At 46.0% G+C, this 22,570-nt stretch overlaps 1 protein-coding gene across 1 annotated transcript in view; it reads left to right on the top strand.

Moving 5' to 3' along the window:
* ANO2 (anoctamin 2) overlaps window positions 1–22,570 on the top strand; it is a 344,241-nt gene that overhangs the window by 67,227 nt on the left and 254,444 nt on the right. Inside the window, exons 5-7 of the mRNA XM_088025695.1 lie at window positions 10,469–10,620; window positions 12,939–12,993; window positions 15,464–15,515. Of these exons, the coding sequence (XP_087881821.1) occupies window positions 10,469–10,620; window positions 12,939–12,993; window positions 15,464–15,515 (259 nt within the window). The remainder of the gene's footprint in view (window positions 1–10,468; window positions 10,621–12,938; window positions 12,994–15,463; window positions 15,516–22,570) is intronic.

Raw genomic sequence — 22,570 nt, 5'->3', positions numbered from 1 at the left:
GTTCACAGCTGTGTACAGTTCATGCAGTCTTCCAGAACAGGAGGCACCTTCTTTTTCCTCCTTATCCTGACCAACTCCTTCCTTCATTGGGTGGTGAGCTAATTACTCTTTGGGGCTATTTTGAGAGTTCAGTGAATCCTCTCTGGTGATCAGAAAGTAAGAAGCAGGAGAAACTCGATAAGCTTTGTCAAGGATGGAGAGCTTGTAGACCCCCTGGTCACAGGGAGAAAGGTCACTGTCTGCTCAGCCTTCAAGATGCCTTTCAGGGCAGACTCTTTTTATTATTACCAGCAGTAATTTTCAAATGAACCAGAACTGTTGGTGTTTATGTAGGGTTGGCTGTAGGTGGGGCCTTGCCGCATGTTGTCATTGTCTGTTCCTAGACATTTGTTTTTAATAGAGGTGCAGCTGAGAGGGTAATGTTTGTATTTGATATCTTTATGGGCTTTTGGTGCACACTCTTTGATTGCTATTTAAATGGGCTGGAAAGAGTGCAGAATACTTTGACTTTTTATTCCTTTTTTTTGTTTTTGGTAATGCTTCTCATTTTTGAAAATAAAAACAAGGTAACTGATGCCACCTACGTGCTGCAGTTTGAGCGAGGAACCTGATGTGGCACATGGCCATGTTCTAGACGTGCATAGGGGCCTGGTGAGACCACACAGGCCTGGCCCACGTCACGCAGCTCTGTTAGTGGATAAGCCTGATGCGGGGCTCAGAAACAGTGACACTGAAAATATGAAAATGTAATGGGAAGTGAACGTGAATGGCTGTATTAAGTTTTTTTTAAGACTCAGGGTTAAAAAAATGGAGATAGAAGTGGTGGCTTTCTTATTTTAAAGCCTCGAGTCATGTCTCTCTGAACTAGGGCAGCACATGCCAGCCTGGGGCTGGCTGGGACCTGGACCCCGGACCTAGTGCTGGAGGGCAGCGGGCAGGCTGACCATTGAATTTACCATCCCAAGTGGGGCTCTATGATTACGCCAGGACACAGTACTAGATGTTGAGTATGCCAGGACTGTCCTGAGTAACTGGGCCATGTGGGCGCTCTTCCAGATTGGCCATGGCTGCTCCTGAGAGTGTATGGGGAAGGGTGAGCAGGAGGGGAAAGAAGCAGGCAGGGGCAGTCAGCTTCTGGCACTTGGATGGAGCTCTTCTTACCTAGTAAGAACTGGGGTTGTTGACATGGTGACTCCTAACACCTTTTGAAATCTGATTGTTACATTTTCAGGAATTTTGCAAGCTGGTCGTTACACCATTGGTAGCTTGAAAATGGCCACGGTGGGCATTATTTATACCATAGAAATCCACAGATGTTACACATCAGCAAACCGAGCCCCCTCCTTCAAGTAGTTGGTAAGCATTTACCAGCACTGCACCAATGAAAGTCTGAGGATGGGCACTGGGTGGAAGGACAGGGACCACGGATGTGTCCCATGGCTGAGGCATGGTCCAACCTGAGGGTGTTCTGTGATTCCTGCTATAGGCAGGAAGGGCTGTTGGTCATAGAGGGGCCAGGAATGACAATGTCTCTGTCAGGGACCTGAAATAGATGCCATATTTGCCACCTCTGGTACAGAAACTCATTTCCCACCACTCCCTACTAGCTTGCTCTATTCTAGCCACACTGGCCTCCCTGCTGTTCCTCCAGAATGCCAAACCTGTTTCCATCTCAGGGCATCTCACCTTGGTCTTCCATCTGTCTGGAAGACCTTCTCTAACTACCTCACATCTCTGGGGGCTCTGTTCATATGTCCCCTCCTCGGACAGGCCTCCCTGATCACCCTATACGAGGCCGGCCTCCTGCCACTCTCCACCCCCTTCCGTTGTTTTCCCTTCCTAACACTCGGTGCTGCCCACTCCTGAGTCATGTATTTGAGTCCTTGTTTGATTGTCTGTCTCCCCACTACATGAGAAGCTCTATGACAGCAGGGATTTGGTTTTGTGGTGCAGGGAGCACCTAGAAGGGACCTGGGATGATGAATGAAAGAAGGGGTCCCACATACCACACCTAATCTATGGTAGAAGCGGGCTGCAGACTGATGCCGAATGGGCTATAGGGCCCACCTGAGGGCATTTGGGAGGACCGTTGCCATCCCTTAAGGCTGCCTGTAGGGGTGGGGCTGGCAGCCCATGAACCCTAGTGGCCATCCCTGATCTGAGTTTTCAGCTGCTCCTTCAATTGCCAAGAAACATTTGGGAAGTCTCGCTGTACCTGGAATGGGGCTAGGTTGTGTGGAGGGGTTCCTAGCCTTTCTGGAAGGCTACGTTTTTTTCATCCACCCACCCATCCACACATCTGTCCATCCATCCACTTATCCATCCATCCACACATCCATCCATCCACACATCCATCCATCTATCCGTTCATCCATCCATCCATTCATCCATCCGTCCGTCCACCCATCCACACATCCATCTATCCATCCATCCATCCATCCATCTATCCATCCATCCATCCATCCATCCATCCATCCATCCATCCATCCAACCAGTGAATACCTGTTGAGTATCACTAGCTATGAGATGACCCTGCTGAGGGCGGGTGATTCAGTGGTGACTACAACTGGTCCTGGCACCATGTAGCTTCAGCATGGTGAAGATTCAGAGGAGAGCTGTATGAGCTGGGAGGCACCCACAGAGGAAAAAGAGCAGGGTGGACAGAGAGCCAACCAGAGGAAACCAATTTAGGTGTGTGTGTGGGGGGGCGGTGAGGGAAGGAGACATTTGAGCTTAGACCCGAGGGTTGGGTTGGGGTTTGCCAGGTGGGGAGGGCACGTGAGAACCTTCCCAGGAGAGGGGAGCACATGTCATCCAGTCCCAAGGTGGGAAAAGCCAAGCCGGGGTGGGGAAATGAGAGGAGGCCTGCATACCAGTGCAGCGGGAGGCAGGAGGCACGGCTCACAGGGGCTTTGTCAGCCATGTAAGTAGTTTGGATTTTAGCCCATTTTTTAAAATTCAGCAAACATTCATTCATGTGTAGGGGACATACCAAAACAGAATTGAAAACCATAAATGAATACAGACCTAGACGATGGGAGAGTGTGCGTTTTGTAAGTATATCACTTTCCACACTCAGTGGTGCATCAGGCAGGAAATGAACCTGTAGGCACAGACAGGTAGGGATTAACAACGTTAATTCCCGTTGTTGGTGTCACACAGTGTCTCCCTGTGGGGTCTAGGATGCAGCTGATCTTAGTGGCTCCTGGTGCTGTTTGCGCTTTGGTGAATAGCTTAACACCTACATGCAAGGGTAAATGCTTATGTGGGGGACTCCTCAGGTCTGATGCAGAGTGTGCACACATGTGTATGTGTGTGTATGTGTGTGTGTGTGTGTGTGCACATGTGACCCTCTCTCTGCCCTCAGGTACCAACGGGGGCATGAGAACAGGGGACAAATTCTGCTGCATCTTTAGCTTCTCTTACTCATAACTTCTTGAGTCCAGAGGCATCTACCCTCATCCAGCTGGTGGCTTGCAGTGCCAGGCTCCATGCTGATGTTTCAGCATGCCTATTCCTTTTGCAAGTAAATGTCAGTAAGTGGGTGTGATGATAATCTTCATCCCAGCCCTACTTCTCAAGGTGAATGAGCTGTTGTAAATAATAACAGTTGACCCTCAATTATCCAGTGGCCAGAGGAACAGAGAAAAGCATAAATAGATTAAAAGAGGCAGATAGGGGCTCCTGGGTGGCTCAGTCAGCTAAGCGTCTGCCTTTGGCTCAGGTCATGATGCCAGGGTCCTGGGATCGAGCTCTGAATCGGGCTCCTTGCTCAGCGAGGAGCCTGCTTCTCCCTCTCCTTATGCCTGCCGCTCCCCCTGCTTGTGCTCTTTCTCTCTCGTTAACTTTCTCTCTCTCTCTGTCAAATAAATAAATAAAATCTTTTTAAAAAAAGAGGCAGATAATTGGAAGTAATACATTCTGGGTCATGGGGTGTAAGCAGACACACATGCTCATAGCTGGGCTCACCTCCATCTTTATGCTTGGTCTCTGCTCATCCTGCTGACTTTTCCTACAAGTTGTAAGAAGAGGCCTTCTTTGCTCACTACAGATAAGGGACTCATAGAAAATCAAGATTGTATTGTTTACAGCTCATATTATTATATCTTCTCCTTGATCTTTGAGGTCATTGAACCTCTTCATGTTTGTACGACACTGGTCATGTTAGTAAAACTTTCTGTACCTTGGTTTCTTTATCTGTAAAATGGGGACAGTACTATGTATCTGTTCATGATAGATATCACCATAGCCTTGGTTCCTTGCATCCCAGGAGGGAACATGATTCCAATGCAGGAAGGAAACAAATCAGCCCTCAGACCACAGTGCTGTGCCCCTCCGGAGGGGAGAGGCAGAGGGAGACAAGAGGGGAAAAAGAAGTAAGAAAAGAAGGAATCTCGGTAAACCTCTTAGACTGTGACAATGAGGCCAAAGTGAGCTTTTATGAGAACCACATTTGAGCCCTGGAATAAAAAATAAGAGTAACATACTTTAAAAATTATTTATGATTTTAAGCACATGAAAGGCATATCGTATACCCAGGGAGGGCATAATGGGGAACAGCTGGCTAACATGTGTCTTGCCATTTCTGAGGATGTTCATAATTCTCTGATGTCCAAGAATAACAGTAACAACGATGCCGCCACCAAGCATATTAATGATAATAAAGAGGATCAGGGTGCCTTTCCTGGATCCTGCTGGACACAAGAGAAGAGCCTGGGCTGCTGGGTTTGGTGGAGACTGAAAGGGAGCTCCAGCCTGCGTCCTTGGGGGATCATGGAGCCCTTCCAAGGATCAAAGGTTGAAGGAAAGAGCCTGGATGGGGGAGTCAGGAAACCCGGGTTTCAGGCCTGGTTTCACCACTGACTCTGGCAATTCCTTGCCCTTCTGAGTCTCAGTTTTCCCATCTGTAAAATAGTGATGCTAATACTACTTGGCAGGGACACTTGCAGAGTTTTCATGGAGCCCAATAAAATCGTGCTTGTGGAAGTGCTGGACACATCGCAGAGCATTCGGTGTTAGAAGGGTCATCCCCATCTTTGTGCTTCTCCAGCACTTAGCAGATCAAGCACCAAGCTCAGCGCCTGGCATCTAGGAGATGCCTACAACGTTGAAACATAGAAACATCATGAGTGTTTCTTTTTCATTAAATGTTTAAAGCTGTTGAATGTTAGACTTGGACAATACTTTATAAGGCACTTAGACTAGTTCTTTCTTTTATGATTTGTTAAGTGGATCTGGAGCAGTGCACGGTCTAGGGTCTAATTATCCTGCACTACTGAGTGGACCTGAGTACTCTATCCAGTGCCCTGTGGAGGATGAGATTTTCCATTCTGCCTGATGGGAAGAAGTGCTATTTTCAGTCCTTTTAGAAGGTTCTTTCTCCAGACTCAGCTAGTTCCCTTGTATCCATGTGGGCAAATACTCACAGGGGGCCTTCTGCAGACCTCTGGGGCTCCTTGTGAAGCTCTCTCCTCTGGGCTACTCTGTCCTGTGACCTCCGGTGGCCCCGTCCTCCCCAATCTTACAGCTCTGTCTCCTCAGCTCAGGGGTCTGACAGGCTCCACTTGTCTCCCCTTCCCGCCCCATGGTGTAGTGAGCTGGAGCCATCCCAGCAGCCATCTTGCTTTTTTCCTATTTCCCAGGAACTTTGTTGCCCGATGGCCAGTATCCTGAAAACCATGGTCTTAGTCCATTGGGGCTGCTGTAATGAAATACCATGGACAGGGTGGCTTATAAATGAGGAATTTCTTTCTCACAGTTCTGGAGGCTAGAAGTCTGAGGCCGGGGTGCCAGTGTGGTTGGGTGAGGGCCCTCTTCCTGGTTCATAGCTTGTCCTTCCTCGCTCTGTCTTCATGCGGTGGAAGGGGCACCACCCTCATGACTGAGTCACCTCCCAAAGGCCTCACCTTCTAATACCATCACATTGGGCATTGAGGATTTCAAACTATGGATTTTGGGGGAACACAGGCATGCAGGGGGCCACAAACATTCAGACCACAGCAACCATTATTTCAAAGTGGCCAACTTTCCCAGAAGTTTTTCTGGGAAAGTTAAGGCTTAAGCCTAGAAGGTGAAGGAGAGGTAGGAGTCGTCCAGGTGAAAAGGAAGGGAAGAAGTTTTAGGAATAGGTACAACACATGCTCAGGCACGGAGGTAGGGCGTGGGTCCTTTTTCCTATAAGCTTAGTGTCCGTGGCATTGGGCCATGGGGCCACCCACCTGTGTTTTATTGTGGGTATGTGTCTGGCTCCATCCCGCATGAGTCCCTGAAGTCTGGGAAATCTCTTTCCAGCATAAGTCAGTCAGACTTTTCAGCCTGGGCATGTTTGTGTGGGGTCTTGGTCAGGGCTGTGGAGCGTATATTCCCTTGATGTTTCTGGTGAGACTCGCCTTCTATACCTTTTACAATTTACCTGGAGGCAGATGATATTGCTTTCAGTGATTTGGAGTCCCCTCTCCCCCCCACCCCTTCATTAAGAAATAGTCAAAATTTATCCTGGGGCTATGCTTGGTCCCTCTAAAGACATACCTTAGGTGCCTACTCCTCTTAGGTGTTTCTCTACCTGAGCTCTACCAGATCCACTGCCAAGGTGAGGGTCAAGAACTGTGTGGAAGTTCTCAGCTAACCTTCTGCGAGAACAAAGCCCTGAGACAGCTGCTGGGTGATTAATCTGTACCAGTTGAATACAGGCATTCCTGACCTCTGCCCAGGTACATTTGTAGGTGGTAAGGACAGGAAGGGAGCCAGAGACTTTGGGCTTTTGGCTTTATTCTCCAGTCTGGTTTATTTCTACCAGGCCTGTACCTTATGGCTGTTCTGTCCCCAGCTTGGGCTCCTTCAGCAGCAGCAACTGCCATCATCAGTGCTGGTTTCCCCCAAATTTATCATTCATTCATTCATTCATTCAAAGATAGGGAAAAGTTTGAACAGTATCCTGCCTTCATGGAGATCATGGTTCAGTAGGGTAGTCAGTCTTTAATCCAATAATTTCTCGAATAAATGTGGAATTATAACTGCAGTAAGTGCTATGAAGGAGAGGAATTTGGGCCCATGAAATACTGTGAAGGTGGGACTTGACCTTGTCTGGAAGCCAGGAAAGACTTTCCCTAGGGAGTGATGATTGAGGGAGGCATCAAGTGTGAACAGAGTAGGGGTGGGGGCAGGGAGGAGATGAAGAGTGTCAAGTGCTCAGCATGTTGGGAAAACTGCAAGAGGGCCAGTGGTTGGGTGCCATGAGCAAGAGACTATGGGGACAGAGAAACATGGAGACTGTTACAGGGTCTGTGTGAAAACCTTTGTGTGAAGACATGGGCTATGTTAAGAACCTTGCTCTTTATCATTAGAACAATGCAACTGTTGAAGGCTTTTTTACAGGGAGACGATATCAGATTCTTGCTTCAGAAACATCACTCTGGCTCCAGTGTGGAGAGTGAATTAGAGGTGGACAAGAGTAAGGTTGCCAGGTAAAATACAGGATGCCTAGTTAAACTGAGATTTCAGATAAACGATGAATACTTTTTTAGTCTCAGTGTGTCCCAAATACTGCATGGGACCATACTTACGCTAAAAAATGGTTCACTGTTTATCTGAAATTCAAGTTTAACTGGACATCTTGAATTTTTCTTTGGTAAACTTGGTAACTCTAAGCAGAAGATATGGGGAAACCAGTTACTGTAGTAGTTGAAGGCTTTCCAGACGAAGAAAGCAGAGGTGGATGTGGAGAGAAGTAGACAAAGAAGAAGTACCCTGGTGGGTCCAAGTCTGTCATTCCAAGGCATCTGGAAGACAGAGTCCATCAGCTTCCCTCCTGTTCTGAAACTTCAATTTCCACGCACTTGCCATTGAAAGACACATGGTGACGGGTATAATGAGCATACTGCAGCCTCAGTGCAGGGCCCGTGCCTGGTCAGCACCTGCCCTCTGGGATGACCTGTGAGATGTGTTCTGGGAACCCATGAGGGGGTCGTCTTTCTGCCCCCCATCCCTCAAGGCCCAAGGATTCCTGAGGGGTAAACCCTTTGCATTAGAGTGACCAGTGTGCGTGAAGGAGAGGTTGGGCAGGATGGTCAGGAACTTAATGACAATAGAGGCATTATTGTAAGTTGCACACTGTTTTTCCCCCATGATAACTCATGCTTTAGCAAATGAAGCGGTAGGGTAGAGCTGTCAAGAACACAGGCTTTGCCAGGGGGTTCAGATGCTCCGGCAGTGCAGTTCCTAGTTGGTTTACACTATGTGCTGCAGAAACCGGGCCATTTACACCCTTCTTCAGTGCAGCTTGAACTTTTCTACCTTTTTGTTTGCCTAGAATGTCTTTTCCTGCATCTCCTCCAGCCTTATTCATTCAAACTATTTATAAGGTAACGTTAATAAAGAGGTATGATCAAACAAGATAATGCATGTATAGAAAATAAAATAAATGCCCGTCACTAGGGAAATGACTCAACCCATTAACATTCACGTCTGCTGTGTAATATTATGCATTCCTTAAGGTAGTTGTATGTGAACTGACCTGGAAAGATAATATATCTGTGCTATATTGCTAAGTGAAACAGGCAAATGGTAGAACAATACAGGAAATATGATCATAGTTGTGTTTAGAAAAGAATGTGTGTGGAAAGTGGGATGAAACGTACTTCAAATTGTTAGTAGAGATTTCCTCTGGAAAGGAGGGTGGGATTGGGTTGGAAGTAAAAGGAGCTGGTCACACTTAGTTAACATACTTTTGTGGTTTTGGTTTGTTTGTTTACTAGAATGGTGTTAATTTTGGAGTTGAAATAAAATCAAAATGCATCAAAAATTTTGTTAGAATAAATAAACCGCGGTTATGTTTCAGTTGTTAGATTTGGGATGTTCTTCCCCTCCCCCAACTTACTATATTGTTGAAGAACAAAATGATAACAGAAGAAAGTTACCTTTCTGTGAAAGCCCAACAGAAATGCTACTCCCTGGATGAAACTCTTTTCTGATTCATCAACTGGATGCCCTGTCTCCTTTTTTTTGAACCCCCAAATACTTTGTGTGACTTTTGTGGCATTTATCTCTGTCTCTCTTGTATTTCATACCTGTTTTACTGCCTCTCTAGATTTAAGCCCCCGGAGGGATATCGTGATAGAGAAGAAAATCGGCTTTCAAGCTAGAAGATCTGGCTGTTGGCTCTTGTTCTGGTCTCCTTTTGCAGCATGACAAATTAGCCCACACTTAGCAGCTGAGAACACAAGTCACTTTTTTCTTTCTCATGAGTTTTTGGTCAGAAACTTGAACAGAGCTGGGCTGGGGGATTCTTCTGTTCCATGGAGTATCGAGTTGGGTCACTCAGTGGAATTTAGCTGGGGTTTGAGCTGGGCAGGAGGGTCCAAGAAGACTTCCCTCATAGGCCTGATGCATGGCCGGGCAGCTGAAAGGCCTGGCTCAGCCTAAGTCCTTTGTCTTTCGGACTCCTCTAACCTCCCCATTGACTTCCTCCTAGAGGCACCGGGCTTCCAGAGACCAAGGCAGACCAAAGCAGAACTGCCCACCTTCTTAAGGATGTAGCTAGCATAGTGTCCCTTCTCTGTACTGGTTAAGCAGCTACAGAGCTAACTCAGATTTAAGGGGGTGGGAACAGAACAGCACCTCTTAAGAGGAAAATCTGTGTATAAAATTTGTGGCCATCTTTAATCCACCATGGCTTTGCTATGAGAAGTACAACCTCCATGTCTCAAAGACTACATCTATAAACTAGGAAGACCAAGAGCTACAGTGTCTGCAAAAGCACCCTGTGCATTATGAAAAGCTCTATGTACTATAAATGTCAATAATTATCTTGGTACTAACTCTATGCCTTACTCAGGGCAGGTACTCCTTAGTTTTAATACTTTGAAGGCAGACTCATTTATCAGATATTTCCTAGGAGGAACACACAAAGAAAGGGATGTGGGTGATCACATAGGGGCATGGCGTAGCTGTGGAGTGCAGACTTCGATTCGGTTGAGGAGTTAGAATCACGCTGTCACTCAGTTACTATCTGTGTGACCTTTCTTGATGGCATCACACCTTTCTGAGCCTTAATTTACTCATCGTAGCATGAGAGTAGTAGTGCTTGCTTAGCTGGTTTGCTGTGTGCGTTGGAGCTAATTTGTCTAGAGCACTTAGTATGGCGACTCACGTAGTAGGTCTTCTGTTTCTCTTCAGATGAGGTAATGAGGTCATGTAGCGAATTTGGCCTCCTCACTTGTTTCTCTGCACCGGTTACCTCCATTCACACAGAGGACCGAGAGGAGGTCCGGAACCCACGCCCTTGTGAAAGCAGCGGCGGTGGGGGGGGGGTTGGGGAAGGCCTCTGCTTGCTTCTGCCAGTCTCCTTCTCTTTCCAGAGTGTCCCCCACTGGGGGTTCGGTGCCCTGTGCTGCCGTGGTTGTGAGTGAGTCACTCTTCTCTCTGTTGGATGTGGCCTCCTTTTTTAGGCCTGTGGCTTTGCCTTCCCTAGATGTACGAGATCAAATCAGAGGGCAACATTGCAAAGAAGTTCAATGAACTTCTGCAGACACTGAGCTCGCCCCTGAAACCCAGAGTTCCGGAGCACAGTAACAACAAGATGAAAAACCTCTCCTACCCGTTCTCCAGGGAGAAAATGTACCTGTGAGTATGGACGCTGGGGGGTAGGGATGTGGGCGGGGATGGGAGGGGAAGTCAAACAGCTCCCACAGTGAGAGCCCCAGGGCCTGGGAGATAGGGGAGGGGGCATGCTCTCACAGCCAAGAGTTCCCTGGATCTGCTTCCTGAATCCCCTTCCCTAAGTGACACTATCCCAAAGAGCTCCCCCAAATTTGCCCAGTGGCTTGTAGGGACACCTGCCATTTCAGTCCTTTGGCACAATGGATGGCAAATCATGGAGCACGCAGCCATAAACCTCGGGACTCTATGAGAAAATGGTCGGATACCAGTTTCCCTTCTGTGGGGCAACTGTTCTGCCCAGTTCCTAGTCTAATAGGACTCCAACATATTGTCATCAGCCAGAGAGAAGGAGGATAAAGCTTCAGGAGTTTTGTGTCCCCAGCTGCCTCCTCATGTACTCTCCTCAGATGCCAACAGCAGGTCCAGGTTGTTCCCTGTACCTGTGACTGGCTGGCTGTAGTCCAGAGGTTTCCACGACCTCCTCTTTGGGTTTGATTAATTTGCTAGAGAAGCTCTCAGAACTCAGAAAACCGGTTTACTCACTAGTTTCCTGATTTATTACAAAGGATACAAAGCAACAGCCTGGTGAAGAGATGCAGAAAGGGAGGTTCTGAATGAGAGTGCTTGTGTCCTTGTGGAACGTGGGGCCCAACATGGTGGCACATGGGAATGTTCTGGTTCCCCAACCTGGAAACTCTCCAAATCCTTTCTTTTGGGTTTTTATAGAGGCTTTGTTATGTAGGCTTGGTTGATTAAATCATGGGCCATTGGAGATTGATTCAACCTCCAGCCCCTGTCCTCTCCCCAGAAATCAGGGGTGGGGCTGAAAATTCCAACCCTCTATTCTTGGTTGGTTCCCCTGGCAACCAGCTGCTCCTCTCTCCATCTTTAGGAGATTTCCAAAAGTCACCTCCCTGACATAAGCCCAGTTGTGGTGGAAAGGGACTTGTGATGCATAGCAAGACACCCATCTCACCTTTGTGGCTCTGAAGCGATTTCAGGAACTGAGGCAGGAGACCAAATATTATGACAAAAGATGCTCCCATTGCTCTTGTTGCTCAGGAAATTCCAAGGGTTTGGGGAGTTGTGAGTCAGGAGCCTGGGATGAAGACCAAAAGATATATTTATTATAAGTCACAATATCACCTCCCCTCATGAGGTGACCATTCAGATAGAACTGTCTGTCTTTTAGAGGAAGCCAAGGACTGGGGGCTGTTCGAGGTCACACAGCATGAAGTGGCTGAACTGGGACTGGCATGTTGACCCCCTGGCCTGCTGTTCTTTTTGTGCTCTGTGCTTCTTCCATGCTTCCCCTTCCCTGGGCCTGCCTTCATGCCAGTGCTGGTATCTGCGCTGCCCCACGCATGTGTCTCCCATTCATTTGGTGCCTGGGACCCTTCAAATCCAGTTCCTAAACACCTCCATCTGGAAGAATCTTCTGTTCTTCCTACCCCAAAGATGCTCTCCATCCTCTGAGTTTTCCTAGCAGTGGTCTACAGACTACCATGCTCTGCTCTTCATCTTTTGCTAGAAGACACCCCCCCCCCATGTGACTGGGCTCCAGGGAGGGGGAGGGGGGCTAGGGGCATGTTCCAGGCATCTGGGGGCTCAGGGCTTGAAGCACAGTCAGCTCTAGGCAAATGTTCTTTTTAGTGAAAGGTCACAGTTTGAAGTTTAGAACAGACACAGGCCTTGCATAATTAGGAGTTTGGTAGCTAATTGATGGGACAATAGTGACAACATTAAATGAAAGTTCGAAAAACAAAGAGTTACCATCCCAGCACCTGGAAACTTTACTCTTTTGGGTGGTGGTTGTATTTTTTACTGTCTTTGTTCGTGCATAGGAATCCTTTCTACATACTTTTATGTGTAAAACATCTCATAGTATAATATTTTGCATCACAGTCTAGAATTTCCTATTTATGAATTTCTCCTAATGATAATTTTCAATGACTGCATGATCATCCATCCTATCGATTTTGGAATTACAGTTTATGTCCATAATCCTTATTATAAGTGACTTTGTAATGAACATTTATATGTATGGAGCTTCTTTCTTCTACTGAACTTATATTTCCTAGGATACATTAATGTGACAAGCTCTCAGAATTACCGGGTCAAGAAAAATGATGAACACTGTGTGCGTGAGCATGTGCGAGTATGTGCGTCTTACACATCTTGCTGTGTTGCCTTCTGAAGATTTGCTCTGGGCCTGGGGTGACAGTGGTCTCAGGACCAAGGTCATGAAATGAGTCGACCTTCTGTTTTCTTGGTGTCTCCAGGTACAACATCCAGGACAAGGACACCTTCTTTGATAATGCCACCCGTAGCCGCATTGTAAGTATGCAGGTCACCCGGGGGTGGCAGGCTGTGGAAGTGAGGGGAAGGCTGAGCACCCAGTGTGGCAGGAGTTCTCCTGCTCTCCCTGCTACCTCCTGGTGTCGTTTGCTTGGGGTTGCCTAGCAACCGAGAGGCATGTACAGGAGCTTCTCCATCTTCCTTGCAAAGGGCATAGCAAATAACTGCCCTCACTTACAGGTTGAGAGAAGGGCCTTCTCTTTAGGATCTCCACCAGGGCCCGTCTTGGAATCACAAAAACAGGAAATGTGACAGCTGGTGGGGGATTTCAGCTAATCAGGCGATCCCCCCACCCTTGCTTTACAGTTCGGGAAACTGAGGCTCTGAGAAGCAATGGACTAAAAAACATTCATACAGATCATTAGTGTCTGAATGAGGACCCATTGCTGGGCTACTGTGTTTCTTTTCCCCTCAAGGAGTCTTGTGCATCTGTATCCCAGGGAATGCTGGAACTAGCCAGTTTGTCCAAGAATAAAATTACCAGCCCATTCAGTAGAAAGCCAAAATTCATGACTCTAGCTGTTCTACTATTTTTTTTTTTTTGTGGCCTTTTGAAATCAAGGTTTTGAATTTTGCAGGATGATTGATTCTAATGAAAATCTGTATATGGCCTGTGCCCTTGTGGCCCCTGTCTGAGCTGTGGCCTGTCTCCCTTCACTGATCCCTTCATTCTCTCTGCCTAGAGAGCACTCAGCCTAAGGACAGAGGAGCAAAAGGGGGGCCCAGAAAATGCTGCACACTTACTCATGCCACAGTGGGAACATGGCAGTGTGTTTCCATTGATTCCTAGGGAAGAACTTCAGTTTCCACAGAGGAGGAGTGAGGATTAGGTATCCAGAAGGACTTCCAAGTCAGAACAGTGGTAAGAAGAATAAAGGCCAGGTGATTAGAGGAAGCTACAGAACAATTGCAGGGTACATTGAGTTACATGGCCTTCACTCTTTGCTTGCAGGTTGGGCAAGGAAACACCTCAGGTCCCTTAGGCTTGTGTTTAGGAAGGTTTAAAATGGGCACATCATTTCTTTTATGACCCTATGGAAAAAGGCATCAACTTCCCATTTTATTTGGCTGATGCTATTACAAGCCGTTGAAATCTCCCTGTAGCTTGGGTCTCCTGTCTATCGGGGAGTTACAGGGTGTTGTGGAGATTACCAAATAATTGGAAAGTACTTGTAAAATAGTACAATGCCATATAAACGCTGTTCCTAATTATTATTGCTGTTGAATTACTGCACGGTATTATAAGTGAATTAAATGTTCTTGGGCCCGATACTGCTGGAAGTTATTTCCCACTCCCTCTAGGTCTGTGGCTGGAAGATCGGAGGGTGAATGATGATGGAGGAACACACTTCTCTCATTCAGCTCTTGTTCTAGAAGCTTTTCCCTTTCTGCAGTCCACCCCAGCTAGTGAGAAGGGACAGAAAAGAGCCTTAGAATTTTGTCTTTGGTGTCTACTCTGCCCCAGACTTCTGTTTGAGGACCGTGTTCACATCTGTAAACATCATCCCCGTGCCCCTTCCTTGGGGGTGTCTAAGCACCCCAGCTATTTGTCCCAGAGCAGACTGCCTTGCTGGGCATCTCTTTATAGCCTGGCACAGGCTTGGGACTCGTTGGAGGGCACTGGTGGGTCAGCAGGTTTACCTGTGTCCCTGTCTCCTCAGCAGGGCGGACTCAGCAGCCCTCCTCACAGGTGAGAGAGAGTCCCCTGCAAGCCCCACGTCCAGGGCTTTGTCGGCTGGTTTAGGCATGCAGCGGCCATTGAGCTGGCAGCCTGCCCTGTGCCCCGGAAGTGCTCCGAGCCACGGAGTCTTGAAGTGTCTGACTGGGGAGACAAGATGAGGACTCAGGGAAAAACCAGAGAAATAGTACTAACAATGAGTAAGGTGTAGGTGGCCCTTTTTTAGTTTACAAAGCACGTTCATGGTTTCTTGAAGCAGCTCTGTGAGTCAGCTCCATTACAGAGAAGGCCGTGGACCATCAGGGTCCAAGGAGAGCTTGCTCAGGACCCCTTGGCTAGGAGCCAGCACTGGAAGCCGAGTAGGTGGCCCCCTTGTCCTGTGCTTTCCCCAGTGTGGCACGTCTCAGGGCTGGTGGAAAGGAGAGTCTCCTCTTCCTCTTCCCAGACAGTCTGGCCCAGGCACTTGCTCCCTAGCCCTCCAGAGGCATGTGGGTCTGGGCTCCCTGCTGTGTTTTCCTTACCTCCTGTAACTGCAGTCAATGTATAGCCTTTCTTTATTTTTTCAGGGGGGAGTATGTGTGAGGGGCTTAGATTCTTTGTTTCCTCAAAGCACTCAAGTTTGAATGGGTTTGACAGTCCGGGCATGAGCTTGGCACATGCTTGGCTTCCCCCTCCCTGGAAGAGGGTCCAGCTGCCTGGTCCACCGCCCGCCCCCTCGTGTGGTGACACACATGGTCACGGTGCTCACAGCCCTGCTGTTGTCTGTTTTAGGTGCACGAGATCCTGAAGCGCACAGCTTGTTCTCGAGCCAACAACACCATGGGTAAGGACCCCCTCCCCTGCCCCTGGGCCTGCTGGTGCTGATGGCCTGCCCAGGGGGCCAGAGCTCTCCTTTCAGCGGCTCCCTGTGGGGGGCGGTGTCGGGCAGCAGAGAACAAAACAAATGCCCCCCCGCCCCAGAGGAGGGGAGGCTGCTTTCACTCAGGGCCACAAGTCCTGCTTGCTCTCCAGGAGCAGGGCCCCATCTTTTGGGGGCGGGGTGCTCCTCATGTTGTGGTAACTTCTCCCAGACCTTCATCCCTGTCTCCACGGTCTCTGAAAGTTTTTAATAATCACCCAAACGTGGCAGGTGTTGTTTATTTACTTATTTCCTTTTTAAGAAGAAAGGCACCTCAGAGGCCCTTTAGTGCAGGCTCCTCCTTTATGTTTGAAGGAGCTGGACTCCCACCGGGTGAGTGACTTGTCCGAGGCCACACGTTAGTCCAAACGTGCAGCTCCTGAGTTCAGCATTCTTGTCACAGCAATGTGGCTGAATCTGTTCCCCTGGCGGTTTGTTTTTGAAATTTGAGGATATTAGTCTTTGCAGCAGGAATGTCAGCATTTGGGGGCCCAGAGGGCAGGCCAACTGATGTTGGTGGACTTTGCAGAAAACACACATAATGGCCGAGGTAAACCTGGGAGCTTATAAGCACAAGCACGTGGCCTTTCCACAGGAATCAGTCCATAGGCTGAGTGCTTTCTAAAGGTGCTACCATCACTCAGAAAGGCTTTTGAAACCTTTGAGAGAAATTCCTTCAGAATACACTCTGGGGAGGCAAATCTTTGGCTTTTGGGGCAGCTTTGAGTTACAAAGGATCCAAAGTCATTGAGAGGCAAGTCTAGTGAATTATGTAGTCGCTCAAGCCGAAGAGTAATAATAGCGCTAATGATAATAATGGCTAATATTGGAGATTTTTTTGGGGGGGGGACGACTCATAAGCTGCCTCAGTACCAAGATAATGGTACTGAAGTAGGAAGCAGAACGGGTTTTACATAGTGATAGTGCTTTTAGTGTAGCTGAGAACTTCTCAAGGGGGCGATATATGTATGACTGTTTGCTTTCATGTATTCATCTTGCTACAGAATTACAAGTAACACTCCAATTTTTAAAAAGTCAAGTCTTCTCTGTGATGTTATTTGTCTGGACCATGGTACTAATGAGGCTAGGACATAAATGAGGTAGGTAACTAGTTAGCCCAGCTCGATTCCATGAAACAGACTGACGCCCTCCCTTGGAGCAGCCATTTGTCCTTCGTTGCAAGAACAACGAGAGGAGTCAAGAGATCTTAGAATGTATTTTGTATTTTCTCATGGCTTCTATCAGAATTCTTGAATTTGCCTCACTTCTTGACCAGTTCACTCCTCAGTTCCATTAATCTGCCTTTTATCATGTCACAGCATCCCCAATTGGACCAAACCTGCTCCCTCAGATGTCATAGGTGACTTCCTACTTTCCACATTTCGTGGCCTTTTTCTTAGTCTTCATCTTTCGTAACCTCCTACATCTTTCCAAACCTTCTTTACTAACCTCCAACTTCTGAGAGTTGCTATCCAGGAAGGTACTACTGCTCTACTAATCTGTTGCCGATCTGTTTCTGCCTCATGGACCAGACTTTCTTTGGTTCTTTTTCCTTCTCCTAGATTTTAGATGTTTTCTTCTCCATATTCCCATGGCCTCCTTGCTTTCTTTCTGTACAGACGACTAGCAACCACGTATTCCTTTTTTTTTTTAAAGATTTATTTATTTATTTGAGAGAGAGAGAGAGAGAGTATGAGAGAGTATGCATGGTGGGGGAGGGGCAGAGGGAGAGGGAGAGAGAGAATCTAGCTGCCGGCTTGATCCCACAACTCTGAGATCCTGACCTGAGCTGAAACCAAGAGTAGAGCACTTAACTGACTGAGCCACCCAGGCACCCCTGACAACCATATATTTCTATTTCCCCCCCTTCTCACCAGTTCCAGCCTAACATTTCCATCTGCCAGATGGATACTTCCATGAGATGTTCATCAGAACCTTAAAATCAATATATCAAGTGTCGATTTCTACTTGATTCCCTCTCTTTCCCACTTGTCTTCCTGTTGACCTGACCACGGTCTTCTCTGTTTTTACTCACACAGTTCCCCTCACCTGAATGTCCTCCCCCCACCTCCCCCGTGCCCCTCCCCAGACCAGACATGGCTGTCTCACAGGTTCTCCCAGTGCCCTCTCCTTGGCTCTCCCACCAAACTCAGTCTTTTTCTTACTGATTGCTATGTCCATGGCTTAGACTCCCAAAAAGTCCTTGAGGTGTGTCTGAGTCATCTTTGATACCCCAGTGCACCTAGCTGTCTGCCTTGCACATTCTACTCCATCAGTTTGGTTCAGTGAATTAATTAAATATGCCTAGCCTGTTAGCCCACAGCAGTTCCTCGTAATTGTGTCCATGGACAAATGGCTTAACCTTTCTGCAACTTAGTTTCCTTTGATGTCAAGTGGGGATAATAACATCTATCTTGCAGAGTTTTTGAGAAGATTAAGTACAGAACTGTTAGTTTGTTTTGTAAATTGGAAGATCCTTAAAAACTGAAGCTTATTTTCAGAGACAGTCTCTGGGTTGTTGAAAGACCATTAGGGACCCTCTGCTTTAACACTGAAGGTTTTTTTTTTTTTCCTTTGAGGATCTGAATTTTTTTGGTGATGTCTCAAATCAAACATCTTAAGAATTTTGTTGCTGTTGAGTAGCTTTCAGAAATTTCTTCCTTATTTTGACATTCAGAAAACATTTATTGAGCACCTTCTATGTATCAAATGATGTTATAGAAACAGAGAGATGCCAAAAAGAATTTGACCTAATTTCTAGCCTTGAGGGACTCTTAGTCTTGCCATGCAGACAGACATGTAAACAAATAATTATGAGATAATCTGCTAGGTACAACTACAGAGACATGTCCAGAGTGCAGAGGGACCACAGAGGTGGAAGTAATTAACTTCTATGTATGTGTCTGAGTATCAAGATAAATGATCTGATATTCACTTTGTAGCTTAGAGGAAAGTTGGCATGTCAGTAATTCTACAAATGGGGACAGAGAGGACACGTGACTTGTCCAAGGTCACATACTGAATCACTGTCAGAATTGGGTCTAGAACTTGGGTTTCTTTGCTTCAAATCCTATTTCCACTCCCTTTGGGATGCTGTGAACTAGGGGTGGAATTAGGTTGAGTCTTGAAAGTCTGTTACTATAGAAGCAATAGTGATCTGGCCACCACTTTGTAGGCTCTTGAATTGTAAGGGAGAGCCTGCCTTCTTTTGACATATATTGAACCTGAAGTCCTAAACACCAAGGTAGGATCTTGGCAGGGACCTTGGCGGGGAAACATGGAGAAATGAGCTCAAGTTCTGTCTCCATTAAATTCAGTTAGATTTTAGTAGGCTGTGTTGTGTCCATTAGCCTCAGTTTTCCTGCACTTATAAAATGATGAAAAAAATGAAGGAAAACTGAGGCTAACACATCATAAAGCCTCTTCCTTAGTGACATTCTAATTTAAGTTAAACCTTAAGTATGCAACTCACTGTACAATAAATTTTAAAAGCCTGTTGTTGATTTTTGTGCTTTAAGCGTGGGCATTGTATAAATCAAGTGATGAATGATTTTTTTCTCTAGATTCTCAGAACTAAATATCTGACTACACACTTGACATCTTCATGCAGATGCTCTGAAAGAACCTCAACCACAATGTAAACAAAAAATACAGATTTCCTTTTGGGGGGACAGCCCAGCTCCCATCCATTACCCCAAATTTCAGTGAACTCTGGTTCTTAATTTCTCAAACTAAAAGCTAGAACAAAGTGCTGTTGGGTTGATCTTGTGAACATGTGTGAAATAGGTACAATTTGACTGTTTACAGCCATTATCCTGCTCTACATCAACTGCATTTTGTTTTTTAACCGAATTTACTATCCCAACCACTAAGAGGTCTTCTTAGCCCCAGTTTTGTCCATTTTTAACCCATTCCATAGCATACAGCCTGTATGAGCTTTTTAAAAAAGCTCATTTCATTTCATTGGTTTGCTTGAAATGGTAAAATAGATCCACATTTTGCTTAGATAAAATCCAAACCCCTTAATAGTTAACATATTGTTATGGACTTGCTGTTTGTGTCTCTCCCCCCCACCCCCCCAGATCCAGACATTGAAGCCCTAACCCCTACCCAAAAGTCTGTTAGTTCAACAGTAGCTACCAATGAATTACTGGGTTTGTAACAATGGACATATGACTGAAATTCTCTGATTCCCAGTGGAAAAGAACCCCGAGTCTGATTTTCAAGTTGTTTGTCTTTTGTCTAGGAAAGTCAAGCTCCCCCTAAGCTCTTTGGCCAATGTACCATCTTACTTAGAAGATCAGAAAAACTGAGGAATATAATGACACTCAGAGGCCTCAAGATAATATGGCCCTTTGAGCCATGGGGTAAATTTTGATTTTATTGCCCTTCTCTCTGGTTTTATAGAGAAACAGAAATGGCTAGAATTGACTTAGATTCCTCCAGAGGATTGTTGCCTCATAAAAAGAAGAGAAAAAGGGAGAACAGTTCTTGGCATTGTTTTCTAAGGTATTTTTGTTGATCCTTCAGCCCGGGAATTACCTTTAATATGGTCATTACTGTGTCTAGTTTACAAAGCTTTATTCCCTTTGCCAGTGTACCCAGTTACGAAGGGAATTTTAGAAGATAGCGAAAATAAGAAAGATTAGAATTGAAGATGGAAAATATATGAAAGATAATAATAATTCTCATTTATTATATATTGAATGAGAGAAACACTCTCATTTATTCAGTATTATCACTTTTTTTCGTTGTGGAAAATACATTTATTTGAGTGCCTACTTTTGCAAAGCATGAAGCTATATACAACTTGCATGTGTGGAATTATTTATATTCCCATCTTGTTCCACAAAATTTCTGAGATGGCTTACAAGAAAAACAATAAAACAGCATAATATAAATAAATTAAAAAATAAGAACCAGGAAAAACACAAATTAAAATAGAATGTCAAAACTAGGGGGAAAATAGAATACAAATATTCAAACCATAAGGCCCTGTAGTTCCTGCAGTTGGACTGCAAATTTGACCTTGAACCAAAGTGAAAGGGGAATATGATTTAGTGGTTTAGCTCTTGATGTCCTCAGCAACATTTATTTGTACAGAAATCTTTCTGAAATCTCTTGTACTATTCTCTGCTTTCTTATATAGGATAGATCAAAGTACATTCTCTGTATAGAACCATATGTAACCTTTTTTGGATGATTCAGGATCATCACTAAGAACAAGTTTTTAAAATGTTTCCTTAAGAATTATCCAAGTATTGTTAGGGTTGTTTGCCCCACACTCTCTGATATCTTGAAGTTTTGACTCTGGTAACCTCCCTCTCTGAATTCTGCTCTTTCAGTTTTACTTTGCTATCTGGGAGACAGAAGAACAAGCTTATGAGAATTTGGGGTAAAGAGAGAGAGAAATGCATTGAGGGAGGGTCTGCAGGATTCTGCTGTGGTTACGGTCCGTAACATTAGGGAATGGGCTTTGTGAGATCTAGGTACTTTTTCTTTCTTTTGGGCTCTCTATCGTGAGAACTGAGATAAGAAGATAAGCGATCTCTGAACACATAAGTTATTACTGTAACCAGATTAATAAGGACCCCTTGCACAAGTGCACTTCTACACTCATTTCTCATGTGATCCTTGAAACCACCATGCAGAGTAGGGTCAGCAGAGGTTAACCAGTTTCAGGGTGGAGAGATGAATAGGTTGCCCAAGAACAGAGATTTAGAGCCAGATTTAGAACCCACGTGTCTGGCTCTTCTTCAGTGCTCTTTAAATTAGTTGATAACATAAGATAAATTAATAAATGGATGAGGTTTTCAGGGAAAGGTTTCTCTGAGAGGTGGAAGCTGAGGTCTTCCCAGTGTAACATCCATTCATTTATTCAGTGGGTATTTATTGAGCACCTACTATGCGTCATTCATATTCTAGAACTAAGGAATAGAGTAGTGAATCAGTGAGACACAACAGACAAAAATCCCCACTGTTATGTAGCTTACATACGAGGTAACATTTGAGGAGAAGAGGCAATAAGGTGCTGTGTGGCCAGAGAGATAGATGTAAGGAGAGCAAATAATACAGAAGACATGACAGGAGCCACTCCAGAGAATCAGGGTCTCAATGGGAACAAATGACACAATCAAAGTAGGATAATTTAAGGTGGGAATATGGAGAGACCATTTACAAAGGTGTGGACAGGGAGTTGGAAATGCCTGGAATGAGCAGCAGTAAAGCTGTTCCTAGCTCTAGATCTATGAGGTGAGAGAGAGGTTATTGGAACATGGATGGACAGAGCTGGGTAGAGGAGACCCATGGAGAGAAGCAGGTGGATGTTCAGGGAGGAGGTCAGGGGGTCCCATCTCCCTCTGACCTGCTGAGAACCCAGTAGAAAGCCAGAGAGCAAGGGAGCCCATTCACGTCAGAGAAGGGGAGAGAGTATATCTAGAAGGAGCCAAAGGAAGATAGGCACACACCCAACAAAGCTGGAGAAGCAGGTGGCATTTCAGCTCTGGGATGAACAAATTGAGAACCATAGGTAAAGTGGCATTCCCTCTCTGGCCCCATTTCTTTCTCCTCTTGTAACATAAAGAGGGACCCCTCAGTATGGTTGAAGCTTCTAATTCCAGCTCCAGCATTTCCTAGACTTGGATTCAGAGGACAAACATGGTCTCCTTTCCCTAAGAGCTAGCTAGGCTCACAGAGGGGACTGGCTTTCCTATAAATTCATGGTGAGCAGGTCCCCAGGCCATAGCCAGGACTTGAGTTGTACAATGTTTGTGGACCTCAAAGATCATGGGAATAGACAGTGGAAGGGAAGATGAGGATTCAGGACTGCTGGCCAGGATGATTGGGAGCAAAGATTGCACTCCTACATTGCTCCTTTGACTGTGGCCATGGGTAACATTGCTCAGGTGTGGTTGCGCTCTGCCAGCATCCGAATCCCCTGGTGAACCTCTGAAAGCCTCGGCTCTCCAGACCCCAAGCTG

The sequence above is a fragment of the Eumetopias jubatus genome, unplaced genomic scaffold (genome assembly GCF_037043125.1).
Source record: "Eumetopias jubatus isolate StellerSeaLion01/CBP00866 unplaced genomic scaffold, mEumJub1_p1.0 scaffold_8, whole genome shotgun sequence".
NCBI lineage: Eukaryota > Metazoa > Chordata > Mammalia > Carnivora > Otariidae > Eumetopias > Eumetopias jubatus.
This window is presented reverse-complemented; position numbering and strand designations above follow the sequence as displayed.